A 25,098-nucleotide genomic window follows, 5' to 3' on the forward strand; every position below is an offset into this window, starting at 1 on the left:
GGAATGGGCATTGGAAACTGAACCCAGGTCCTCGGAAGAGCAGCCAGTGCTCTTAACTGCGGAGCCATCTCTCCAGTCCTGTTTATTTTATTTTTTAATTTTAATCTTATTGTTATTTTTGAGACAGGGTCTCATTATGTAACCTTAGTTAACCCAGAACTCTTGGTGTAGATCAGGCTGGCCTCAAACTCAAGAGATTCACTTATTTCTGCCTCTCAAGTGCTGGGATTAAAAGCATGAGCCGCCAAAGATTTATTGTTTTCTTCTTATATACGCATAGGTGTCTGTCTGTAGATATGGGCACCTGAGTACAGGTGACCATGGAGGCCAGAAGATGTCAGATCCCCTGGGGCGGGGCTCGTGGCTGTGAACCATCCAACATTGCTTTTGGGAACTGAGCAATGCTGAAGAGCAGCCAATGCTCTTGTCCACTGTGCCTTCTGTATAGCTCCCGTCATTGATATCTTAGATAAGAAAAGTGCGGCTTTGAGAGAGCAGTGACCCACCTACGGTTACGTGAATGCGTGAGACGAGGAAACAGAATTGGAATGCGGGGCTGTGTAGAGTCAGCACACTTGGCGGCTGTACTGAGGAGCGCACGTGGCTACTCCCTGACTTTGAACCCTGGCTGTGGCTCTCCTGAAGCCTCTGGGATGCCAGGAACGCTTTGGAGCCAGTTGTCTGACAGTATCCATCAGGGAATGCTAGAATGCCACTTCCCAGGACTCTGTCAACTTCTCAGGGTCCAGACTGCTGTAGTAGCGGTGGTAGGGGGCTGACAGAAATTCAGGGGCCGAGCATCGTGGCACATTCCTTCCTCTGCCTCCGCGAGGGCTGGTATTACAGGTGTGAGCCATCTCCCTCTCTCTCTCTCTCTCTCTCTCACACACACACACACACACACACACACACAGAGAGAGAGAGAGAGAGAGAGAGAGAGAGAGAGAGAGAGAGAGAGAGAGAGAATGGAAAGGGGAAGTCCCTGAATGTTCTCTCCTTCCCCCAAATCTCCTTCCTGTACAATGAGAGAGGTTGGATCCCCTAAGTCTCTTGTACCCACACACTGAGAAGGCTGATGACCTGGGTCTCAGTTCTTGATGCGGTGGGAGACAAAGTTGATGAGATAGTTTCTTGGGCTTCCCGAATGCAGGGCTCCAGGCCCGGATCCGAAGGTTCAATCAGCTGCACAACAACTTGCTGTGGGGCGCAGGGAGCCGGAAGCTGTACATCCTCCTCCCGCTGGACTGTGCCGTGCTTGATGACCTGAGCGTGGCGGACCCCAACATTCGCTTCCGGGACATGCTGCCCCAGCAGAGCATAGACCGTGCTGGCACCAAGAATCGGGTTTATTCCAACACTGTTTATGAGCTTCTGGAGAATGGGCAACCAGTAAGTGTACAGAGCTGGGCTTGGGGAACCCTGGATCCCTAGCCACACACTGGTAAGAGCTCATGACTCTTTTCCTTCCTTCCTTCCTTCTTTCTTTCTTTCTTTCTTTCTTTCTTTCTTTCTTTCTTTCTTTCTTTCTTAACTTTAATTTTATTTATATATTTATTTATTACAATTTATTCACCATGACTCTTTCCTGAGCCTGCTTGCATAGCTGGTCTCAGGACAAGGCAAGAGTCAGTTCGGAACGACACTGAGGAGTAACATTTATGGAGCATTTACTGGACAGTCTTTGTGCACCATAACGCCACCTCATTAAACCTTACCGCCAATCTGCGGGGCAGGCGTGATCCCTGCTTTTACAGTGGAGGAAAGTGAGGCTCGGGGACACAATAATGAAGGCTATGAGAGCATTTGAAGAATTTGGTGTGGGTGTGGGAAAGCCCCAACCAAGCAAAGCAAAATCCCCAGAGCCCTCCCCCGGACTCCATTTCCCAGAATGCAATGCTCCTGGATGATGGGAGGAGGATCTGTGAAGGGTTAGCCCAGCCCAGGCCTGAAGCTAGGAAAGGGCGCCGGAGACCCTAGCAGGGCAGTCACATCCCAGGACTCTTGTTCTGCAGACGGAAGGAATGCGGCCACGGCCCATAGCATCAGGATCCACAATTCATTTGTCAGGGTGCTGGCTCAGTCTAATCTTGTTCTCACCTCCTCCAGGCAGGCGCCTGTATCCTGGAGTATGCCACCCCCTTGCAGACCTTGTTTGTCATGTCACGGGATGGGAAAGCTGGCTTCAGTCGGGAGGATCGACTTGAGCAGGCCAAACTCTTCTGCCGGACACTTGAGGACATCCTGGCCGATTTCCCTGAGTCTCGAAATACCTGCCGCCTCATTGTCTACCAAGGTAGGAGGCTGATATGGCTGGAGGACAGGAATCAGGAATCCCCAGCGTCTCACAGACGGCCAGAGAACAAGGGAGCAGCATTTTCTGGGCTTTCCCAAGTGCTCAGAGGGATCATGCCCTGCCTTTTCCTCCCCTGGCAGATGTCTTCTTGCCACCTGAATGTGGCAGGCCTTGACTCTGCTGCTCTTTGTCAGTGTGACCGCAGGCATGTCTTTGCTCCTTTCCGAACATCCTCTCTAAAAGCAGGAGGGTGGGCTTCCATGGCCTTGATAACTACTTCTAGCTCTGGGATCCCCCCAGAAGCTGAGGGGTAGGTGGGAGGGGGGCAAGGAGGCCGGAGGATCATACCAGTGGTTTCTAAGGGCCCTGTTGAGCGTGAGTAAGGTCCTCCCCTGAACCCACCTTACATCCCCATTCCAGATCCCGCAGAGGGAAACAGTTTCTCACTGTCTCAGGAGGTTCTCCGACACATTCGTCAGGAAGAAAAGGAGGAGGTCACCATGAATGGCCCTGAGTCCTCAGGGGAGCCTTGTTCCTCCATGCTGTCCCAAGAGCCGAGGCTCCTCATCAGTGATATGGAGCAGCCTCTCCCACTCCGCACTGACCTCATCTGAGGCACGGGACAGCCTTGCCTGAGCTTCTTCAGCCTCCTGACTGGGTCTTCTTTCAATGGCCGGGAGCCTCACAGGGATTTCACATCTCCGGCAAGCCATTTCACCTCTCTGAGTCTCAGCCTACCCCACTGTGAAGTGGGGTCATAATGCATATCTTGCCCTCCTTCTAGGGTTTTTGTGAATGTGTAGAGGTTTGGTGTCTGTTCCTGGCAAACTTAAGAGATAGGCCAAGTATTTCCCGTGATGCCTTAGGCATTCTCTGCTCTTCCTTGACCTGCCTAGGTGGTACCAGCAGACCTCTGACCCTCCAGCTTCTGGTCATGTGTGTTCAATGGGAGCTTCCGTAGGTGGAGAGAGGGAGAAGGCCGAGTCAGGAGCGTTTGTCCTGTTAGCTGTATGCACACAGTGGGCTATCCTGCTGGGCTGCCTTCTCAGTAAACATGGCTATTCTCAGGTTTCTAAAATGGCCTCGTCCGCTTCCCCCTAGCACTGCTATTTGTGTGGCACTGAGGTACTTACTTTATAGCATGTCCTTTGTACATGTCCTTTTTTTTTGTCAAAAAAAGTTAAATAAAATTTATTAAAGATAAAGTGGAGGGACTGGAGAGATGGCTCAGAGGTTAAGAGCACTGGCTGCTCTTCCAAAGGTCCTGAGTTCAATGCCCAGCAACCACATGGTGGCTCACAACCATCTTTAATGAGTTCTGGTGTGCAGGCACATATGCAGGCAGAGTGCTGTATAAATCATAAGTAAATAAATCTTTAAAAAGAATAAATAGGGCTGGTGAGATGGCTCAGAGGTTAAGAGCACTGTCTGCTCTGCCAGAGGTCCTGAGTTCAATTCCCAGCAACCACATGGTGGCTCACAACCATCTATTACAAGATCTGGTGCCCTCTTCTGGCGTGCAAGTGTGCAGAACATTGTGTACATAATAAAATAAACATATCTTTAAAAAAAAAAGAATAAACAAAGTGGAAACCAACTGAAGAAGGCACCTGCACCAACTTTTGGCCTTGGCATAAAGGCACACATATGTGCACAGACATGCACTTAAACACGCTTCTTTCCCTTAACTAAGAATGATGCTTTTTCACTTCTTTTTAAAATGTTTCCCATTTATTTATTTAATAGCTTTGCAGCTTGACAGAAGGCCCCTCCCTTTTCTCCTCCCAGTCCCCCTTTACTCCCACCCCTGCCTCCCACCCCCACACATGTTAAAGACCATTCTCACACTGTACTGCTTGAGCACGCTGTCTCTTTGCTGCTGGGCTGTGAGAGCTAGGAGAGGGCGAATGCGTCACTCCCGATACCTGTGTCTGGCTGCGTGTGCAGCACACTTCCTGCACTCCTTCTCATCCTGCTACAGGGCAGTAGGGGACGGGTGCCGTTTCAACCCAGACAGGGCCCACTCTTCACACTGAGGGCACACCCCACCTTTGCTTTCAGTGTCCTTGCTTCCGGTGGCAGGCTGAAGGGTCAGGAGCGGGGCTGAGTGGAGCTAGCACACAGATGCCACAATGGTCCACAGCTGTGTCCCAAGGAAGGGACCATTCAAAGAAGCGGAGGGCGAGTATGTGAGGAGATTGGACGTCCTCTGGGAACACTGGACGACCCGGTCAGGCACCAAGCCTACCTATGCCATTGTAACAACATTGTGGTGGCACTGTCACGGCCATCTGGGAGGGCAGACAGTCCTTCCTATGCTCCACCCAGACTTGACATGTGTCCCTCCCTCTACTACCTTTGTTTCCGTCACAAGGGCTCAGTATACCACTCTGCATTTCCTTTTCTTGTTGGTTTGTTTGGTTGGTTTTGGTTTTGGTTTTTTGAGACAGGGTTTCTCTGGGAAGCCTTGGCTGTCCTGGAACTTACTCTGTAGACCAGGCTGGCCTGGAACTCAGAGATCCGCCTGCCTCTGCCTCCTGAGTGCTGGAATTAAAAATGTGCAACAGCATCACTTAGCACATAGCTACCTCTTAAGCAGTCACAAGGAGGTGGGTTCATCTCTGCACATATTTTGACCCCCAATCTGCTACTTCTCCACTTCCTTGATTTCCAGTTTCATTCAGTGGGAGGCAGGGCCTTAATGCTAACTTATCCTTAAGAGCTTCCCAAGGGTCAAGCAGCAGGTGTCTGTTTCTATGGTTTGCTTGCTTGCTCCTTCCTTCCTTCCTTCCTTTCCTTTCTTTTCTTCCTTTCTTTCTCTCTTCCTCTCTTTCTTTCTTTCTTTCTTTCTTTCTTTCTTTCTTTCTCCCTTCTTTCTCTCTTCCTTCCTTCCTTTCTTTCCTTCCTTTTTTCTTTCTTTCTTCCTTCTTTCCTTCCTTCCTTTCTTTCTTTTTCTCTTTCTTTTTCTTTTTCTTCTTCCTTCCTTCCTTTCTCTCTCTCTCTTTCTTTTCTCTTTCTCTCTCTCTCTCTCTTTTTTTTTTTAAGAAAGAGCCTGGAGAGATGAGGCTGGAGAGATGGCTCAGAAGTTAAGAGCATTGTCTGTTCTTCCAGAGGTCTTGAGTTCAATTCCCAGCAACCAAATGGTGGTTTACAACCATCTATACCCTCTACTGCCCTCTTCTGGCATACAGGTGTACATGCAGAAAAAAACAAAAACAAAAACAAAGAAGGAGCCTTACTATGTAGCCCATGCTAGCCTAGAACTCAGTATATAAGACCAATTGCTTTTGAGCTCAAAGATGCATCTGCCTCTTCAATGCTGGAATTAAAGGCATGCACCAGCATAACCAAACCCTCTCCTTTCTTTCATTCTCTTTTTTTAAAGAAACTTTTTATTGATTCTTTGTGAATTTCACGTCATGCACCCAGCCCCTCATCTTTCTGCCACCTTGTATTTGCCTTCTGCCCTTGCAACCTCTCCCCCAAAATAGAAAACATCTCACTGTGGAAGCTGTGGTGTGTCACATAATATACTCCCCTGTCCACACCTCTTCGCTTGCAAATGTTCGTTGCAATGAGTCATTGGTCCGGTTCGAGGTCCCTGGCTTCTGTGATGCCATCAGTATTGGATTTTCACAGGGACTCCTCCCAGTTATCCTGTTGTTGCCCTGTGTCATGGAGATACTGTGGCTTTGGATCAGTAGGACTGTCCCTTTCACATGCCCTAACAGTTCACAAATGATGTAGATTTTGGGGTGGGCCAACTCAAGCCCTGGATCTGGGCCTGGGTGGTAGCTGAGCTGGTGAGCTCACTGGCTCTTCCTTATCCACACCACTAAGGTGAGCTTTTCAGCATTCCTCTGGCTAGGCCACCATTGGCAGGAGGCTGGGTCAGCTCTGGTGTCATGCCCTCAAGCTGGCTTACCCCCAGCTCGGCCTCCAGAGCCAGCTCCGCTGTGCTGCCAGTCAAGGCGTGGGGCCCAGTCGCCCAAGTGCCGCAGCTGGCAAGGGGCTGGGCCAGCTCTCCTGCTCTCATGTCCCGGGGGCTGGCTTACCCGTGCCTTCAACATCAGGGCCAGTGAAGTGCAAAGATAGACCTCCTGCTCTCATGACGTCAGGGCTAGGTCCCCTGAGTACCGTAGGTAGCAAGGGGCAAGGAGGAGAGGGCATCACTCCTGTGCCCACTCCACCTTACACCTTACGGAGAGTGGTGGGGGCCAGTTCTCCCACACTCATGCTGACCGGGCAGGCTCACCTGTGCCCCCTCTACCAGGGCCCACTCTACTGTGCTGCTCAGGTGAGGTGCAGGGCCCGCTCTCCCAGGTGCTGTAGCAGGTGAGGGACAGGCTCCGCTCACCCATCTCATAAGCCTGGGGTCAGGTCTCCTGACTGCCTCTCCCTCAATAACAAGGGTGTCATGTAATCTAGGCCCTCAGACCTGCTGTATCATTGAGGATAACCCCGAACTTCTGATTTTCCTGCCTCTGTCTCTCGAGTGCTAAGCTTTCAAGGCTCGCCAAGCCCAGTTTACGTGGTTTGTGTCTATATGTTTTTGACTGCATGTGAATGGGCCTCTGAGGTACCAGAGAAAGGTGTACTTTCTAGAGAGCCACTGGGAAGCCCAGCCATGTTCTCCTGACCACAGGCTGAACTGTGCCCTTTCCTTACAGGGATGGACCCCTTGTGCTCCCTCCTTCCCCAAACAAGTTCCATGACATTCCTTTTCTTTTCCTGTTTTCCCACTGGCTGGAAAGTTCTGGATCTGGAAATGATTTGTACTACATTTTAGGCGTGTTCCAACAGAAAATAAGAGGTAAGAAGAACTCTCAAACTTCCTAGGATGTCACATCCTAGGATGTCAAGATGGGGCTCGGGACACTCAGAGCCCTTGAAGCTCTAAGTGGAGGTTAGGAAGTCCAGGAGCTTTGGAGGTTATCAACAAGGCCAAAGCCTAGCAGCCAGAGGTGCCCTCCAGAGGCGAAAAGGCAACAGAGGTGGAGCCTTTCCGAGTACCCTGGGCCTCAGAGAAGACACGCCACTGCTCCTTGCTTTAGCTCTCCCTGGATCTGCGGTGTGTGAAGGCCTTCTCTGTAGAGCTCTGGCATTCCTTCCTCATGGATAGGATCTTCACTTTACTCTAAGAAGGATGGAGATCAGAGAGGTACAAGAAGGAAACAGGAATTCCGAGGAGGATCTGGAGGTGCCCAGGGTGGGAGGCTTTGTGAGGGTGGCCTTGGGATCATGTCTCTAGGCAAGGTCCTCAAATGGCTTTTCACAGTCACCACGAAGCTTTCTCATTAAATATCTGAGGACAGCTCCAGCTGGGTCCAGAGGCCGTCTGTGGCTCCCACACCCAGGCTCCAATTCATTTTTTCAACCCAGTTTCTTGTTCTGAGACTCCAAATCACCTTCCTACAGATATGTGACTTCATCAGTGCTGGCCCTGTGCCCATCTAGGGCGGGGCCGGAATGAGGACTAGGAAGCCCCTGCTGGGTTTCCCTGTGGCTGTCCTGTAGGCCTAGCAGCCGCCAGTGGGTGAGGCGAACGCCGTCCTCTGGTTTCAGGGCCGGCGGCTCTGTGAGGAGGGTGGCGTGACCCTGATGCGGTGTGGGCCCAAAGCGAACTGCCAGCACGATGCAGATGGCCAGCAGGACGAAGGCGGCGACGATGACAGTGAGCAGTGGCAGCCCGTCCCCCCGAGGCAGCTCCCTGACCTCACCTAGCATCTCTGCGGGCTGCCTCTGAGGCTCTTGTCCCAAGGAACCGTTCACAAGTGGAGAAGACTGAGGATAGTGGCCATCCTGGGGGAAGAGGAGAGATGACAGAGAGAAATTGACATGGGCATGAACATACCAAAAAATAAAAATAAAAAAGAGAGTGAGAGAGAGGGAGGGATCTGAGAGAAGAAAACCCCAGAAACAGCAGTAGAGAGCGGGGAGGAAGAGAGAGAGGAGGTTTAAACACATTCATAAGGAGACAGTGAAAGACAAGGGCATTCATAAGGACAGTGGGAGCTGTGGGGGTGGGGAGAAGAGAGAGATAGACAGAGACAGAAATGAAGATGGAGACAGCGAAAGAAAAACAAACAAAACCTCTGGGAAGATAGGGAGTTAAAGTCACTCAGAAAGGGCCAAAGCGAGGAGCTTTATTACAGCCTGGCATAAAACAGTTTGTCCCCAAAGTCTCTTCTCATTGCTACCTCTTCCCCAAGTCTCCAGCAAGAGTCCCAGATAGATCCTGTGCTTCACTGGAAATCTGAGTACTCTCTGGGCTGCTGCCCCACATCCTGAGCAGTGGGCAGCAAGCAGCTGCTGCTTTGAGATGTTCTGGAAAAGGGGAGTCATTGTCTGTTCTCAGAGGCTCCCTGCCTCTAGGTCACTGGAAAGCAGGGGATAGAAAGAGGGACATGAACCCCAGAAATCTGGTGTGAAGTGCTATGTATGCCCATACTTCATCTCATAAGTATGCTCCCTACCCCCAGGTCTTGAGGCCAAGTTCTAGAGGCAAAGTAGGGCTGGTGTCTGGTGTAGATACCTGCCTGTGCCCAGGGTGGATTGAAGAGATCCTGCCCCAGTCTACCCTGGCCAGGGTATCAGAGGACATAACCAAGTCGTTAGAATGTCCCTATCCTGCTAGCTGCTGAGTGGGGATGAGGGATCTCAGTGGGGAAGGCAGGCTCAGAGTTAATGAGGTGGCCTCCCTCCCTCCAGCCATCATTCTATAGTCCCCTGGGAGTTGGGCGTCCCCCCTCCCCCCCCACTCGAAGCCCTCAGCCTGACCCACTCTGTGGAAGGCAGTTGGAGCCAAGAGAGGCTGATAAGATGAAAGTATTTCCTTTAGGCCCTTAGTCACACTGTCCCCAGATTCTGTCTCAGTGCTACCTATGCAGAGCTGAGCTGGGGCGTGTGTTCATGCATGCGGGCTTGCGTGTGTATGTCGGGGTGGGGGGCCCCAACCTAGGCCCCCAGAGTGACTTCTGGGTGTAAAAAGGGAGAAGGAAGCTTAGGTTGGGAAGGGTCTGAAGCCCCTCGAGAGAGTCAGGCCAGCCTGGCAGGAAGGGGTGAGCGAGTCTACCTGGTGCATTGTCCGGGGCTGGCGCAGAGTTCTCTTGGGACTGGATACCAGCTGGGCAAAGGAAGAGAGCTCACTGCCCTAGTAGTTCAGCCCCTACCCGGAGCTGCCACGTCTGCGGGGCTCCTGGGCACACACCCTCTGTACACACCCTCACTGTTCTTTCCCGCACTTGTACTTCCGGGAACAGCTAGGCTGCCGTGGGCAGCCTTCAGCTCCCAGAGTGCCTCCATCCTCCTCCGAGGCACTTCCTTTCATTTCTCCCGCAGCTTCGGAGCCCAGGTCGCCCTGCCCACCTCTTCTCCAGCAGGTTCCAGACTAGACACATGTGGGACACCTCCACCTTCCCCAGGACCTGCCCATTCTCCTCCTCCCTCCCATTTCCTGAAGCTAAGGTCCTTTGCTCTTTTCTTGTTATATATAACAGCTTAAGCGCTGCGAAGTATGGATCACACACACTACATAACGAATTGAATATAATGCCTCCACATCTCTATAGCCCAACAGCTCTGTCCATCCGTTTTTGCTTTACCACACTTATTTCTAAAATGTTAAGAACTAAATTAATTTTCTAAACTAATGTCATTTTAACTTAAAGATTATTTTTAATTTTGTGAATGGGTATGTATATAGGCATGATGTGTAGGTGGTCACTTGTGCCATGCAGGTGTGTGGAGGTCAAAGGACAACTTTGTGGAGCTGATTCTTTCTATCTATCCACCGTTATGTTCATTCTGAGGAGCAAACTCGGGTCACTTAATATTATTATTGTTATTGATGAAGTCCCTCTGTGTAGCCCTGGCTGTCTTAGAACTAGCTATGTAGACCAGGCTGGCCTCAGATTCACAGAGATGTGCTTACCTCTGCTTCCCTAGTACTTGGATTAAAGGCAAACACACCACCACTGCCTGGCAAATCCATAAATTTCTATTATTTATTTATTTATTTATTTTAATATTATGCGTCAAGGCAGGTACTATTTTATATAGACTTATTCATTTTTATGCATTAAGTATCTTGCCTGCATGTAGGTCTGTGAACTATGGCATGTCTGGTGCCTGAGGAGATTATGGGCATCCAGTCCCCTGGAACTAGGGTTACAGATAGTGGTGAGCCATCATATGGGTGCTGGGAATGGAACCTCAGTTCTGAGCAAGAAGGACAAGTGCCCTAAACCACTGACTCCTCTCCCAGTCCCTATTTTCCTGTTTGTTGGTTTGTTTGTGTGTTTTTGTTTTTCAAGACAGTGTTTTGCTGTGTAGCTCTGACTGTCCTGGAACTTGCTCTGTAGACCAGGCCGGCCTTGAAATCACAGGGATGTACCTGCCTCTGCTTCCTTCATGCTGGGATTAAAGGCCTGTGCCAACATTCCTTGTTTCCTCCCCTGTTTTTAATTGGCACATTATCAGTGTATGTGCTCACAGAGCCTAGTGTAGCCGTGCCCTCCCTCTCCTTTGAGACAGGGTCTTACTGCATAGACCTGGCTTATCCGGAACCTATTATCCTCCTGCCTCTGTCTCCAGAAAGCTGAGATCGTTGGTTCAGGCCATGGTGTGCAGCCAGTGCAAGGCTTTTATACGTTGTACAGATAAATAAAAATCGGATGAGGGTATCTGGTATGTCTATGACTGCAGGCTTTTTTTTTTTTTTTTTTTTTGCAAGAGTGGTAAGGTGGAGGTAGTGGGGGTAGGTGGGGATTTTTCTGCCATAAGCCACAAAACGTGCTAGCCAAATTCTAAAAGAATTCTACACTTTACTATAAAGATTTCTCCTAAAATGTTACCAGTAAACTAGAAATCCAGCCTGACAAGATGGCTCATCTGGCAAAGGCGCCTGAGTTTCCAGGTCTCCGGGATCTATGTGGTAGAAGGAAAGACTTGACTCATACAAATTGTCCTCTGAAACACACACACACACACACACACACACACACACACACACACACACTGGGGAAATGTACCTCCTCCTAGTACACACCCAAAATATATAAGTTTCAAAGTATGTTTTATATATATATATGTATAATATAGATTATATATATAAAATCCCTATCTCACCATACTTTTTTTTTTTTTTTTCTTTTTGGTTTTTCAAGACAGGGTTTTTCTGTGTAGCCTTGGCTATCCTGGACAGGCTGCCCTCAAACTCATAGCAATCCACCTGCCTCTGCCTCCTGAGTGCTAGGATCAAAGGCATACACCATCACGACTTGCTGAAAAGCAGTGTTTTCTCTCTGGGTTGTTTTGTTTTGTTTTGGTTTTGGTTTTTATTTTTGTTTGAGACAGGGTTTCTCCGTATAGCCCTGCTCTGGCTGTCCTGGAACTCACTCTGTAGACCCGGCTGGTCGAAGTCAGAGATCCACCTGTTCTCTGTCTCCCTAGTGCTGGGATTAAAGGCCTGCTCCACTATACCCGACTCCTCTCTGTTTTTTGTTTTTTGTTTTTTTTTTTTTAATTAACTAACTTGTTTTTGTTGTCTCATGTAAATTAGGTTGGTCTCAAACTCACTCTGCAGCTAAGACCACCTTCTGCTCCCACTCTGCCTGTCCCCATCCCCTGAGTGCTAGAATGGTACGCATACACCACCGTGACCAGTTATTGTGTTTTGTTTAAGACAGTTTCATCATGTGGTTTGAGGCTGACCTCAAACTCAATATTCTCCTGCCTCAGTCTCCTGAACACTGGAATTAAAGGGTTGCCCTATCCCTCCTGGCCTAGTTTTTCCAAGGTAATTTTTTGTCCGAACTAGCTGCCCATAACCAGCCATTCTTTATCCTGTCTTGGACGTATGCTGGCCTCTCTTTATTCATGTGGAGATCAGTAAACTCCCACAAGACCCCTCACCTAGAGACTTACAGCAATAAGTGTTAGTAGCTTTTTGGCTTCTTTTCTCTTAGCCAAGCTGCCCATATCCTGTCATTGAGCCCAGGGCTATTGACCTGAGGCCTCTATTGATCATTTCTCCATGCAATGGAAGGTTCTGGTGATCTTCTGCCTCTCCCACTTCGGTCCTCTTGGATCTTAGCCAGAGGGAATCCAGACTCTTTCCCAAATCAAGACTTTAACTTCTGAATTTGGGAGAGGATATGGCTTTCTGGAAGCAAAGTGTGATCCCAGGCTTCTCCGTCACTTTCCCATGTCCACACCCGGCGTTGCAGCTGCCCCTCTCCCCTTGCTGGGGAAGCCGTAATTAATCATCTGGCCTCATTAGTTTGGGTGTCACCCCTTCCTGGAATGTATTATTCAGCTCCTGAAACTAGAACATCCTTCCCCCCCCCCCCCCCGTAAACTCGTAAACTCTACACAGTGTGCTCCTTACCTGTTCATGTAGGAGTGCGAGTGTTCATGCGTGTGAGTGTGGTCATGCTTGTGACACGGTGGATCTTGAGGATAGTCTCTGGTGTCGGCTCACCTCCCACTTTGAGGCAGAGGCTGTCTGCGTTGTTTGCTGCTGCGTCTGCCAGGCTGAAAGTTCCCAGGATGCTCTTGTCTCTGCCTCCCACCTCACCGAGGAGCATTGGGACTACAGAACTGCCCTGCCACACTTGGTTTTCTGTGGGTCCTGGGATTTTAAACCCAGGTCCCCACTGAGCCATCTCCCCAGTTAGGCTAGAGGACCAGTGAGACCCCGGATTCGAATGTCTCTGTCTCTCCTTGTATTGGGATTACAAACCAGCCACTCTGCCTGGCTTTTTTTTTTTTTTTTTAAAGACAGGGTTTCTTTGTGTAGCCTTGATTGTCCAGGACTCGCTTATCTAGACCAGGCTGGCCTCGAACTCACAGAGATCCACCTGCGTCCGCCTCCCTCAGTGCTGGGATTACAGGTGTGTGCCACCGTGCCCGGCAGGTTGCCTCGCTTTTTATGACGGTGTTGGGATGGAATTTAGGTTCTCTTGGCTACTTCCTTACCCACTGAGCTCTTTGCCCCGCCCACCTCTTGTTTTTCTATTAGGAATAACAAGCTTGCTTGTAAGGTTTTCCCTAAACGATGCTGGAAGTCCCGTCTGGACTGAGAGCCCTGAGTGGGGAGAGGAATGTGGAGAATTCATAGTCGACAGAGCATGGGCAGCTTGTGGGTCGAGCTTAGAGCTGGGTCCTTGGAGAGGAGAAGGCGTCTCAAACAGCAGCTTGGGGGAAACACAGGTGCTGCAGGGAGCAACCTGAGGGATCCCTCAGGGAGCAAGGAAGCATTGGGGTCAGACTGCCACCATTGGTCACTGTGCACAGAGCACAGAGAGACCGAAAAGGCCCTAGCTCATGCCCACAGCCTGGGCTGCTCAGGCTTACATCCTCAGCTGCCGGGCTGCTCTCTGAACTGGGGCCCCTGGAGCAAGTCCCAATCTGTTTCCTTCTATTCTTTGACAGGAAACTCCTGGAGAGCCTGTCCCCGCCCCCGCCCCCCCCCCTCGCCCCAGCACTCCCTCTCTCTTCTCCATTATGGACAGAGATACACCGAGGAGCCTGCTGGCTACACACCCAGCTAATATGGGGACCAACGGAGCCATGCGGCTGGGTTCAGCAATCCTTGGTTTACTCCTGCTCCAAGGTAAGATGCGCTTGCCACTTTCTCCATCACCCCCCACACACACACACACATGTTCCCATCCAGGGCTCTGCCTGAGAAAGGGAAATTCCAGAACCTTTCCATGAAGGGATCAACGGCTTGGAGGATGGGAATTACTGCCCTGGTAAAATACACATTGTTAGACTCCTTATGATGTTTTCTAGGGTTCCCCCATAGAGTCAGGCCCCCTGAAGGGTGGCAAGTGGCTGGATCAATGCATGACAGAACCTGGAAAATTCCTTCTAAGGGGTATCCAGGCAGGAGAAGCCTGCAGCTTCCCTGTCAGGACTCTCCAACAATCCAGGCACCATGGTCACTCTGTGGAAGGTTCTAGCACAAAGTGGTCTGTACGTTGGGTTTTACAGGTGACCTTTTCTTTCCTCCTTACTTGTGAAGAATTACAACCTGTGAATTTTGAATGCTGACTTTAATCTCAAATCATAGCAAGAGGACTTCTGGTTAAACACAAAGACCTCTTTACCAAGGAGGGTACACACAGCACGGGGGGAGGGGGGGGAGATGGATGAGATGGCCTCCGGACCTCCCAGTCATCACTGGCAGTCATGAGTGGGGACTTGAGGCAGGATTCTCTAATTAGGGAGCCATTGCTGGGAACCATGAGAAGTCCAGGACGCTCTGATTCACAGGGCAGCAACTTCCCTTTGTCACCACCCCCCAAACCCAGTCCTTTGTGGAGGATGGCTGAGGCTGTGATCGGAGCAGCAGAAAGATGGGCCAGGGTGCTTAGGTGAGAGGGTTTGTGCTCCAGACAATGTTGCCTCCTGCTGAAGCGAGATACTTCTCCAACCCGTGGGCTGGAGTCAATGCTGCCAACCCATCCTGCCTATCAGCTCCCACAGGGGAGAGTCAGAGTCCGGGGGAGGTGAGGAATTCTACGGGCCTTCCAAATGCACAGGCCTTCCAATTGGCCCCTAGACTGTCTCCCTAACTCACCCAGGGTCTCCGTCCACGAGCTCACAGCAGTTGTCTGCCTCATTTTGGTGGCTGAGGAATTGTCTGGAGCAAATTCATGCCAACAGAGGGGCTTCTTCGCTATGAAGAGAGTCAGCCAGTCTTTAGATCTGGAGAAACCAAGAGAATGGGGCAAACTTTGAAATGTCTAGCACAGATTGAACAGGGGTTGTCAGGGGCTGTGGGCTTTGTGTGCATGTTCTTTTCCCCTCAACAATTCATGAGGTTGTATGTGTGTGTGTGTGTCTGACTGTCTGTCTGTTGTGATGCTGAGGATCCAATCTAAAGCTTATATAGAACTATACCTCTAATCTCTCACACTTCAGAGAACCCAGGTCCAACTCATATAGTAAGTGAAAGTGAAGCCAGAACTTCAAAAATTCCCCTCTTTTTTTTTTTTTTTTTTTTTTTTTGTGGTGTTGGGGACTGATCCTAGGGCCTCCCTCACACATGTTAGGCAAGTGCTCCACCACTCAACTACATCTCCAGGCTCTGCAAATCCATGCTTTTAAGCATTTATTTATGCAGCTGAGGAAAACAGGAAAACGGGGGTGGGGGGTGGGGGGATGGGGGGAGGGAGACGTGGGCTAGATGGAAGGAAATGGAGCAGGTAGGCTTTAGGAAGTGGAGGTAAGGAAAATTAGAAATGTTTGTGGCCATGGCTCTTTGGGTGTCTGTACCTCTCCTGGTCAGAGGCACTGGGCCTACAGAAACACACGTCTAAGTCCCTCCTCCACTCACAGCAGACTGTAGGTGATGGGTTGGGAAGAGTGAGGCAAAGAGAGCACAGGCCTTTATGGCTTGATGTTGTGCCCTAGGAACTCCTCAGACATGTGTAGATGTGTAGATAATTTTTTAGATCTATTCAGAAAGGCAGGTGCGCTCTGACAGCCCATCTTCCCAGAACCAAGATGATTCATATGACGTGATAGAACAGGAAGCAACTGTCTTCAGAGGTGTTGAATGGAAAGGGTTAGCCCAGGCTCATCCCTTCCTAGAAAGGATTCTCCCTAGCCTGGGGTTCCTGTAACCTCTGTTTCTCCCTTCTGGAACCTCTACCCATAGAGGAGCAGGGATCTGAGAGATATTTACGTCAGGGTTGGGTAAGATTGTCTTGGAAACAATTCCACACTATCCACATGATAGCTCCGTGGAGGAACGTAAGGCCTTAAGGAAAATAAACAGAGCAGAAGGCTGCCACAGCCTAGGTCATGCCCCTGAAATTCAGCTGCCTCGGTTCTTCAGGGACCTGGGTCTGATGCTTCCCTAATGAAGAGAAGCGAAGGGAACAGTAGGGTCAGATCAGCAGCTCATCCAGCCAGCATGGAGGGAGCGGCTCCCGATGGGCGGCTCCATTTCCCCATGTTGTTTTCCTTTCACATTGTTCATAGGTTTCAAGAATGATTTCATTGTGGAAAGTGAGCACACATAACCTGACCTTCCAGGTCCCCCCCCACACACTGAAAGCATGCACATACCTACACAGAGGCCCACAGACACGTGTGTACACACAGAATAGCCAACAAAGGCTACAACTAGTAACTGCTGGTAACCTCCTCCTCCCTGGGTTTGGCCAACAACAACCATTTCTTTTTCCTATCTATCTATCTATCTATCTATCTATCTATCTATCTATCTATCTATCATGTATACAGTGTTCTGCCTGCATGTAGGCCTGCAGGCCAGAAGAGAACCAGATCTCATTATAGATGATTGTGAGCCACCATGTGGTTGCTGGGAATTGAACTCAGGACCTTTGGAAGAGCAGCCAGTGCTCTTATCCTCTAAGCCATCTCTCCAGCCCCCCTAGAACAATCATTTCTAAACTTGCCTCTGCTTGTGAGAGTGAACCAATCGCTCCTTTCATAGCTTCCTCTCCTCCGGGATATACCTCAGAACTTGTTTCCTGTGCAGGCCTCTACCTCCGGTGGGGGAGGACAGAAGAGAGAGAGAGAAAGCCCCAAACCTGACTCCATGTTATTTACCTTCCCCTCCCTTCCTTTTGAATTGGAGCCAAAATGGCAGTCTTCACAGGACGAAGTAAATGAGGCAGTAGTGTATAGGCATGGAGACCTAAGTTTCTCTGTGTTTGTCCAGATGGGTCACTACTTTAAATAACCACTCCCTTGTGTCAGGGTGGTGACATATGTATGGAGGATTGAAGACTCAGTAAAAGACTCTAGGACTCTGAGGCATGAGGAGTCCTTTCACCCTCTGCCAAGTGTGCCTGCCTTCTAGCATAGGGGTTTTAGACAGCCAAAAGCCCTACATTTCCTCATGGGTTCTGCTTGGCAGAGTTGCCAAGGTAGTCTATATTGTTGTTGTTGTTTTTTGAGACAGGGTCTCTCTATGTAGCCCTGGCTGTTCTAGAACTCAATATGTAGACGAGGCTGGCCTTGAACCCAAAGAGCTATGCCTACCTCTGCCTCCCAAGTACCGGGATTAAAGGCGTGTGACTATGGCCATGCCAGCCATAGTCTATGAGTTTTTTGCTTTCTCTCACAGGCTACAACTCTCAGGCTACAACAACTCAGACCTCTCAGGGTAAGATTTGGGGCCTACTCCAGCGCTTGTGCCTAAGAGCTTAGGAAGGTATTAGAGGGGAGAGCTCTGGTTTCTCTTTTTCACTGACTGCAGGTGATGGGAGCTTGGGCTATAGGTCTCTGGGCTCACTCAATTGGCCTAGTCTAACATGCCGTAAAGAGCGAAGAGATGAATAGTCAGAGGTAGAGGAGAGGAGGGAAAGAGAAAAACCAACCAACCAAACAACAACAACAAACTAGCTTCAGAGAAGAGAAGGGCCCAGAAGGGCAGGGGCACCAGAACCCGCAAATGATGTGTTTCAGGGCTTTTCAGGAGTCTGAACTCCCAGCCAGTTTCTCTCAGCTCAGGTGAGTGAAAAAGGATGGCTGCTGAGAAGCCCACCTCTACCCCCCCATGTCCACCCCCAGCCATTCAGACCTACTTAGAGCCTGGGGGTTCTCAGATGGGCAAAGGGGTATGGCATCAGCAGTCCTGCCCTACCCCCTCTCCTCGTCTGCTTCTGTCCTTGCAGGAGATAAATCTTCCTCAGAGCCTGGTAGCACAAGGTTTCTGCTGAGCACCGTCACTCCAGGTACTCAGCTGCTGAGACAGCCAGTGGTGTCCAGGGAGAGCCCAGGAGGAACGGGACACAGTTTTGCCTCTGCGGGAGAATGTAGCCCTGTGGCAGAAGGGACAGGCAAACAGGGCTTCACGCTGGTGATTCCAAAACAGGGGAGCAGGAGTGGGTGACACAGGATCCACCCAAATGTCAGCCACTTCGGACTTCAGCTCCAGGGGCCCTTTAACAGGCAGTGGCCTCAAGAATCGTGCCTGTGGAGGAGCGAGATGAATAAGTGGAGACTGTGGGGTGGGAGGCGGTTATAATGCGTCCCATGCAGAGCAGACTGCAGAGACCAAGGGTCAGAGCTGAGCCTGGGGACAGCTCCTTCTGGGACCCGAGGCAGTGATAAGGAGGAAGGCTGAGGCCCTGGGTCAGGGGCATGATGTTCGCCTAGTATAAAAGAAGTCCTGGATTTAATCACTGGCACCACACACACAAGAAAAGAGACAGGACATTTTGAAGTAAGGAACCCTCCCTGAGCATATTCTGCTGCTGCTCTGAGCAGGTGATGTCTGCTTCCCAATCCACAGAAATTCTACAGAAGGCTTCGCAAGGCTCCTTGGTGTCCAGTCAACCTGTGACGCCGAGGTCAAGCACCATGGGTAATTACTCCCTTTCTTTGCCTGGCTCGATGTCCTACCAGCCACAGAAGTACACACTGGGACCTGGTGAGTACTCAGGGCAGGCAGGCAAGAGGTGACAGGCCCTAGGCAGGTCTGGATGAGTTCCTTCCTTTAGTCAGGTGGCCTCTGTGCTGGAGTGGAGGTTCTTAAGTCTAGAGCTACACCAGTGGTAACCCCAGTTTGGGAAATTACAAGAAAGCATTTGGGAGAAGTAGAAACAGGAAGAAGTTGGGCCTGGTCACAGTGAAGGTTATATAATCCTGAATGTGGGACTGAGAAAAGAATGGACAGGGAAGGGAAATGGGAAGGGGGCTCCCAAATACAGGGTTGGGAAAAGGCTAGACCCTTCTCAGGGTATGATGGGAGGAATGGGGACCCTACATCTTGGCCATTTGCTTCAGATGCAGGCACAGGGACCCCAGGAAGCAGCAGCAGCAGCAGCAGCAGCAGCAGCAGCAGCAGCAGCAGCAGCAGCAGCAGCACTGGCAAGAGCAGGAGAGGAGGTATGCAGTGAGACATGTCTATCACCCTTTCTTGCAAGTCATTTTTTGGTCCTTGGATGTTTTACACCCCCAGGCTTATCCAGGAAGTGAGTACAGATAAGGAAAAATAGGATAGCAAATATATCTGAAGTATGTGGCTTGTGCAAAGGAAGAGAAACATGACATTGGTTCTATCCTTCTAGCATGTAGGTCATAGGGATTGAACTCAGGCAATCACCTTTACCTGTTAAGCCATTTAGCCAGCCCAAAACTTATGTCCCTTACCTGGTACCCTGGCTTTTTAGGTCAATGTCTTCTTTCTTCCCATCTTCAACTGTTGGCAAGACGTAGATGACTCTACTTTGTCTAATATGGCTTCCCTGTTTCTGCAGCATACATCCTTTCTTCCGGGCACCACATGGTGGTGGGAAGCAACTTTCTTGAGTCCTCCGAAACCAGAAATGTGAATAACCAGCCGAGCTATCTATGTAGAAATGTGAGATCTGCAACCTCTGCTTCAGAGGCCTAGTCAGTGGTAGGGAGGAAGAAGTCCTGTTAGCTCTCTGCAGGGTCTTAGGGCATCAGGAAAGAAGCCGATTCTCTCTGCCAGTTCCTGCCAGTCCCCTTCACTGATGCACCGACACCCACTTTATTTCAGAAGCATCTCTGAGTGCTACTCCCAGTCCAGCAACCACCAGCCTGTGGACCAGGGAAGATGTGACCATCCTGCCTAGCCCCACATCAGAGTCAGTGCTCACTGTGGCTGCCTTTGGTGAGAGTTGGCAGGGAGGATGGGACAGGAGAGGGGATTCCACCTTAGGATGGACTTAGACTCTGGTCAGGAACACAAGTTCAAATTTCATCTGTTTATTCCGTGGCAGACTTGCTGGTGAGCAAAGCCCTGATGGGAAGAAGTATTTGCTGGCCTTCTGTCCAGCTCTTCTTGGCTCTCTTGAGTTCCATGTTCTTCTGGGGGATGGAGCTGGGCTAAGTGGTCCACCATGGTTAGGGGTACCAGACTACTCATTTTCCCCAGAGAAGCAGTGTCTAGTTTACTCTCAGAGTGAATATATAGTGTGCACATGAGCATGCACACAGACACACACACACACACACACACACACACACACGCACTAGCACTCTCCTGGGAAGGGAACTCTAGACTCATCCTTAATGTCCTACCTCTTCTCCCATCTCTTCCCTGCTCAGGTGTTATCAGCTTCATTGTCATCCTGGTGGTTGTAGTGATTATTCTAGTCAGTGTGGTCAGTCTGAGGTTTAAGTGTCGGAAGAACAAGGATTCGGAAGGTAATTGTCTTGAGCTGGGCTCCCTTGACCCTTGCTGAGAGTGCCCGAGCAGGAGGCTCAGGCTGATGGCAGCTATGCTGAGGAATGGCACACAGGTGGCACTGAGGAGGGGGGAGGTGGGCCCGGGTGGGCTCTAGTGGAAAGACTGGGTGTCTGAGTTGCAGTGTATGGCTCTAATCTGTGCCCTTGGGATTTTACAGATCCACAGAAACCAGGGAGCTCAGGGCTGACTGAAAGGTAAGGGCTGAGAAGCTTATGAAAGAGATCTTCTATCTGATCCAAGAAGAAAACAACTCTCTTTGCCTTATGTACACACTCCACACACACACACACACACACATACACCTGTGCTTCCCCACCACATACCACAACCATTCACACCACTTGGAGGCATATGCCGCACAATCTTCTGGTCTTCGGTGAAGCCGGGGCAAACAGGCAGGCTCAGCTGAGCAGAGAGAAGTGAGGTTCTTCCATACCGGGGCTCAGTTTCTGTTGCTTCTTCGTGAAAATGTAGATCCTGATATAAAATAGACCGCTCTAAACTGAAGAAACTTACTGAAAACCTACTCTGAAGTCTGGTGTGGTGGCACATGGCTTTAATCCCAGCGGTTGGGAGGCAAAGGCAGGCAGATCTCGGTGTTCGAGGCCAGCCTGGTTCTCAGAGTTCCAGGAAAGCCAGGGCTACATAGAAAAACCCTGTCTCAGGAAACCGAAATGTACCATGTACCATACACAACAGCATACAAGTTGTGATATTACCTCAAATCTCTACAGCAATTCTTTTCTTGTTCCCCTTCAAGTATGAAGCATGCTTTGGAAGCTGAAGCATGACAAATTGTAATTTGGTTAAGAGTTAGTAGATAGGAAAAACAGTTTGTTTGTTTTTTTTGTTTGTTTGTTTTGTTTTGTTTTTGCTTTGTCTTGTTTTGCTCTGTTGACAGAGGGTCTCACAGAATGCAGGCTGCTTTTGAACTCACTGTGTAGCTGAGGATGACATTGAGCTCCCTGTCTTCCTACCTCTAACCTACCAAGTGCTGGGCTTATAGTTGTATACCACTAACCCAGCTTGAAAAAGAAAAGAAATAAACCGGGTTTAAATAGAAGTCTCTTGGATTTCAGAGCACATTCTCGTCTTATTATGAGTGCCCCCACGGTTCCCTCAGTCCCCACTGCTCTGTCCTCTCCTCTCTGTAACCCTGACTTCTTCCCATCCCAGCTGTTCCACAGCCAACGGAGAGAAAGAGAGCATCACGCTCATCTCCATGAAGAACATCAACACGAATAACAGCAAAGGCTGCACCTCCGAGGAAAAGGTACATTGTAAATATTCTTTCCTTCCTCGAGTTCACCCGTCTCCACTCATCACCTCACCTCCTACTTCTCAGTCCTATTTTCAGGCTCTGGTTCCTTAGCCAGAAAGGCCAAAGTCCCAACTGAAGACCCAGGCTCTCCCCTGCTGGCTTCCTACCTTTGCAAGTTCACCCTTCCTCATTATATCTATGCTTTTCAGATTCTTTAAAAGTGACCTTGAGCCCAGGGTCCAAATGTGATGCAGCTGTCCAGTGATCAGGAGGAAGAGAAGAGATGAGATTGGTGAAGGCAGCAGATCACATATAAGTTATTTTGTTATGTGTCTGCTCCCAGCTCTAAAGGACACGACATTCCTCTTGATCTAGAAGCAATCTACCACGAGAGAGACTCCTTCCCACTTGGAAGCCACTCTAGACATTCAACCTGCCTCCCTCCTCCTCAGGAACACAGGGAATAGGAGTGAACCGGGCAACATTTAAGGAAGTGATAAGGTGGACTGGTCCAGTCTGCTCGAATTAAAGTTATTTTCTGGGGCTGGAGAGATGCCTCAGGCTCAGAGCTTAAGAGCACGGACTGTTCTTTCAAAGGTCCTGAGTTCAATTCCCAGCAACCATGTGGTGGCTCACGACCATCTATAATGAGATCTAGTGCCGTCTTCTCTCGTACAGGCACACATGCAAGCAGAACGCTGTGTAAATAATAAATAAATAAGTCTTTAAAAAATTACTTACTGACCTGGAATCCAATTTCTTTTAAGGTTTATGTTCCCATCTACCTACCTTCCTTTCTGCCTTCTTTTCGTATATGCATTTCGTACGTATATGCATTGTGTGCATTCAGGAACCTACAGAGGGCATGGATCCCCTGGAACTGGAGTTACAGATGGTTGTGAGCTATTCTGTGGGTACCAGGAATTGAACTTGGGTCTTCTCTTAGAGCAGTAAGTGCTCTTAACTGCTGAACCATCTCTCTCTCTCTCACCCCATATATATATAATATAAGAAATATATTATATATATTTCTTAGCAGCATTCTATCAACTTCAGTGTCTTCTTTTCTGGGCCAAACATGCCTGTGTGTTTCTATCTCTGTGGGTAGCCCTGAAAACTAGTAGGCTAGAGGGGAGTTTGTTTAGGTTCCCCTTTGCCTGTCTTTTTATTTATGAATTTCATTATTTTCCTGTGTGTATTAGTGGTATTAACGCTCAGGTATGCATTCTACTGACAAAGTATATTCTTGAGGTTTACTTTGTATTTTGAAACAGTCTCACTAAGTTGTCCAGACAAGCCTTGAACTTACTCTGTAGTTTGCTGGGGTTTGAATTTAACAATCCCCCTGCCATAGCCTCCCAAGTACCTGAGAATACAAACCTGTGCAACCAGGCCCCGGTTTTGCTTGTCTTATTAGGTAAGGTAGCACTGAGTAACCACCTCAGAGGAAGAAACAGAGGCTGTAATCAATAATGAATGGAATCAGGCCATCAGAATGGCTCCATGGGTGGGGGTATCTGCCATCAAGATTGGTGACCTCAGTTTCTCCCCAGAACCCACGGGGTGGAAAGAGAGAACCAGCTCCTGCAGGTTGTTCTTTGCCTTCTACAAGTGCCCACACACATAAAAACGCACACACAACAAACAAGCAAGAATTCATATTCTAATTAATTAATTAATTACGTTTTTTTTCTTTTGGTTTCTCGAGACAGTGTTTCTGTGTAGCCTTGGCTGTCCTGGACTCGCTTTGTAGACCAAAGTGATTTGTCTGCCTTTGCTTCCCTGAGTGCTGGAATTAAAGGCAGGTGCCTCCACACCCAGTGAGATTGGGTGCTTTCTTCCCAGAATTTCGGAGCAGAGGCAGGCAGATCTCTATGAGTTAAAGGCCACTCTACTGTACATACCTAGTTTCAGGCCAGCCAGAGGTACATCAAGAGACTTACTGATGTGATATTATTATTATTATCTCAAATAATAATAACTGTCTTAGGGTTTTATTGCTGTGAAGAGACAGCATGACCAAGGCAACTCTTATAAAAGAAAACACTTAATTTGGGGCTGGGTTACTGTTTCAGAGTTTTAGTCCTTTTCTAACATAGTGGGAAGCATGGCAGCATCCAGGAAGACATGTGCTGGAGAAGGAGCTGAGAATTCTACATCTTCATCTGCATGGAAGCATGGAAGATTATGGATGTGTTTCACACTGGTCATGGCTTGAGCATTTAAGACCTCAAAGCCCCACCTCCACAGTGACACACTTCCTCTAATAAGGCCACACCTCCTCATAGTACCACTAGCTATAGCCAAGCAATCAAACATGAGTCTATGGTGTGATAACAATTCAAACCAGCACAATGATGATGATGATGATGATGATGATGACGATGATGATGAATGCCAGGCACCGTGTTTACATGCATAATCTTAGCACTCTAGGAGGCTTAGGCAGGAGAATATTGAGTTAGCTTGGAGCTACACTGTAAGACATGTTTACAGAAAAGAAGAGTGGGCTGGAGAGATGGCTCTGAGGTTAAGAGTACTGAGAGCACTGGCTGCTCTTCCAGAGGTCCTGAGTTCAATTCCCAACAACCACATGGTGGCTCACAACCATTTCTAATGAGAGCTGGTACCCTCTTCTGGTGTGCAGGTATACATACAGGTAGAACACTGTATTCATAATAAATAAATCTGAAAAAAAAAAAGAAAGAAGAAAAGAAAAGAGGGTGGAAGAGATGGTTCATCAATGAAGAATACTTGATGCTCTTCTAGAAGGTACATTTCCAGCAGAAAGGTCAAGCAGCTCACAACCATCTGTACCTCCAGCTTCGGGGATCTGACCCTCTTCTCACCTCTGTGAGCAGATGGGTGTGTACACAGCCACACACACCACATAAAAATTAATCTTAAAAGATTGAACACAGCATACATCTTTAATCCCATTACTCTACAGACAGAGGCAGGAGGGCCTCTGTGAGTTCAAGGTCAACAAGTTCTGGCCAGTCAGGCTGCACAGTGAGACCCTAAAAATAATTCTACTCTAAACAGAAGAGTAGGAGCCAAAAATAGTCCCAGGTGACTCCAGGCATATCTTTAGTGTTCTGTGGATTTCCTTCTCATTCTGCTGGCCAGGAAGAATAGAGAAAGGCACTTAGGAAATAAGACTAGTCAGAAATTGTAGCAGACATCCCAGGGTCCCACTACCCAGACCACACTTCAGAGTCACAGTATTTGTTCCCAAGCTGTGGGCTACTGAGGATGCATGGCTGGCTGATGGTTGGCTGGTGGAGGTAAAGGGCCTCAGTTTTCCTTCTACATGATCGTGTTCCCTTGTACAAA

The 25,098-nt window shown here is 49.2% G+C and overlaps 2 protein-coding genes across 5 annotated transcripts; one reads left to right on the forward strand and one right to left on the reverse strand.

The window, feature by feature from the left end:
* The first annotated feature begins 1,406 nt into the window (after positions 1 to 1,406).
* Ecscr (endothelial cell surface expressed chemotaxis and apoptosis regulator) lies at positions 1,407 to 22,790 on the forward strand. Of its 4 annotated transcripts, XM_060377441.1 has the most exons (12): positions 1,407 to 2,293; positions 13,730 to 13,910; positions 17,406 to 17,444; positions 17,747 to 17,791; positions 17,956 to 18,015; positions 18,576 to 18,713; positions 19,070 to 19,171; positions 19,809 to 19,922; positions 20,360 to 20,458; positions 20,659 to 20,695; positions 21,678 to 21,774; positions 21,972 to 22,779. In XM_060377441.1, exons 1-12 carry the CDS (start codon positions 2,129 to 2,131, stop codon positions 21,978 to 21,980), a joined length of 1,086 nt encoding a protein of 361 aa, XP_060233424.1. In that variant the 5' UTR covers positions 1,407 to 2,128; the 3' UTR covers positions 21,981 to 22,779. The 4 variants fall into 4 exon arrangements, with proteins under 4 accessions (XP_060233424.1, XP_021502154.2, XP_021502155.2 ...); XM_021646479.2 differs by lacking the exon at positions 1,407 to 2,293 and having other exon boundaries at positions 22,106 to 22,790; XM_021646480.2 differs by lacking the exons at positions 1,407 to 2,293; positions 17,747 to 17,791.
* Positions 4,026 to 9,497, reverse strand: Smim33 (small integral membrane protein 33). The gene is made up of 2 exons (XM_060377442.1): positions 9,369 to 9,497; positions 4,026 to 8,095 (listed from the first exon to the last, which is right to left on the reverse strand). Exons 1-2 carry the CDS (start codon positions 9,375 to 9,377, stop codon positions 7,706 to 7,708), a joined length of 399 nt encoding a protein of 132 aa, XP_060233425.1. The 5' UTR covers positions 9,378 to 9,497; the 3' UTR covers positions 4,026 to 7,705.
* Positions 22,791 to 25,098: the final 2,308 nt, after the last annotated feature.

This window comes from Meriones unguiculatus, chromosome 2 (assembly GCF_030254825.1).
Source record: "Meriones unguiculatus strain TT.TT164.6M chromosome 2, Bangor_MerUng_6.1, whole genome shotgun sequence".
Taxonomy (NCBI): Eukaryota; Metazoa; Chordata; class Mammalia; order Rodentia; family Muridae; genus Meriones; species Meriones unguiculatus.

Coding starts and splice junctions, on each gene's coding strand:
- Ecscr (XM_060377441.1), top strand. CDS start 2,129: ATGCCACCCCCTTGCAGACCTTGTTTGTCATGTCACGGGATGGGAAAG. Junction 2,294..13,729: donor CCGCCTCATTGTCTACCAAG/GTAGGAGGCTGA, acceptor ATTCTTTGACAG/GAAACTCCTGGAGAGCCTGT. Junction 20,459..20,658: donor GAAGAACAAGGATTCGGAAG/GTAATTGTCTTG, acceptor GGGATTTTACAG/ATCCACAGAAACCAGGGAGC.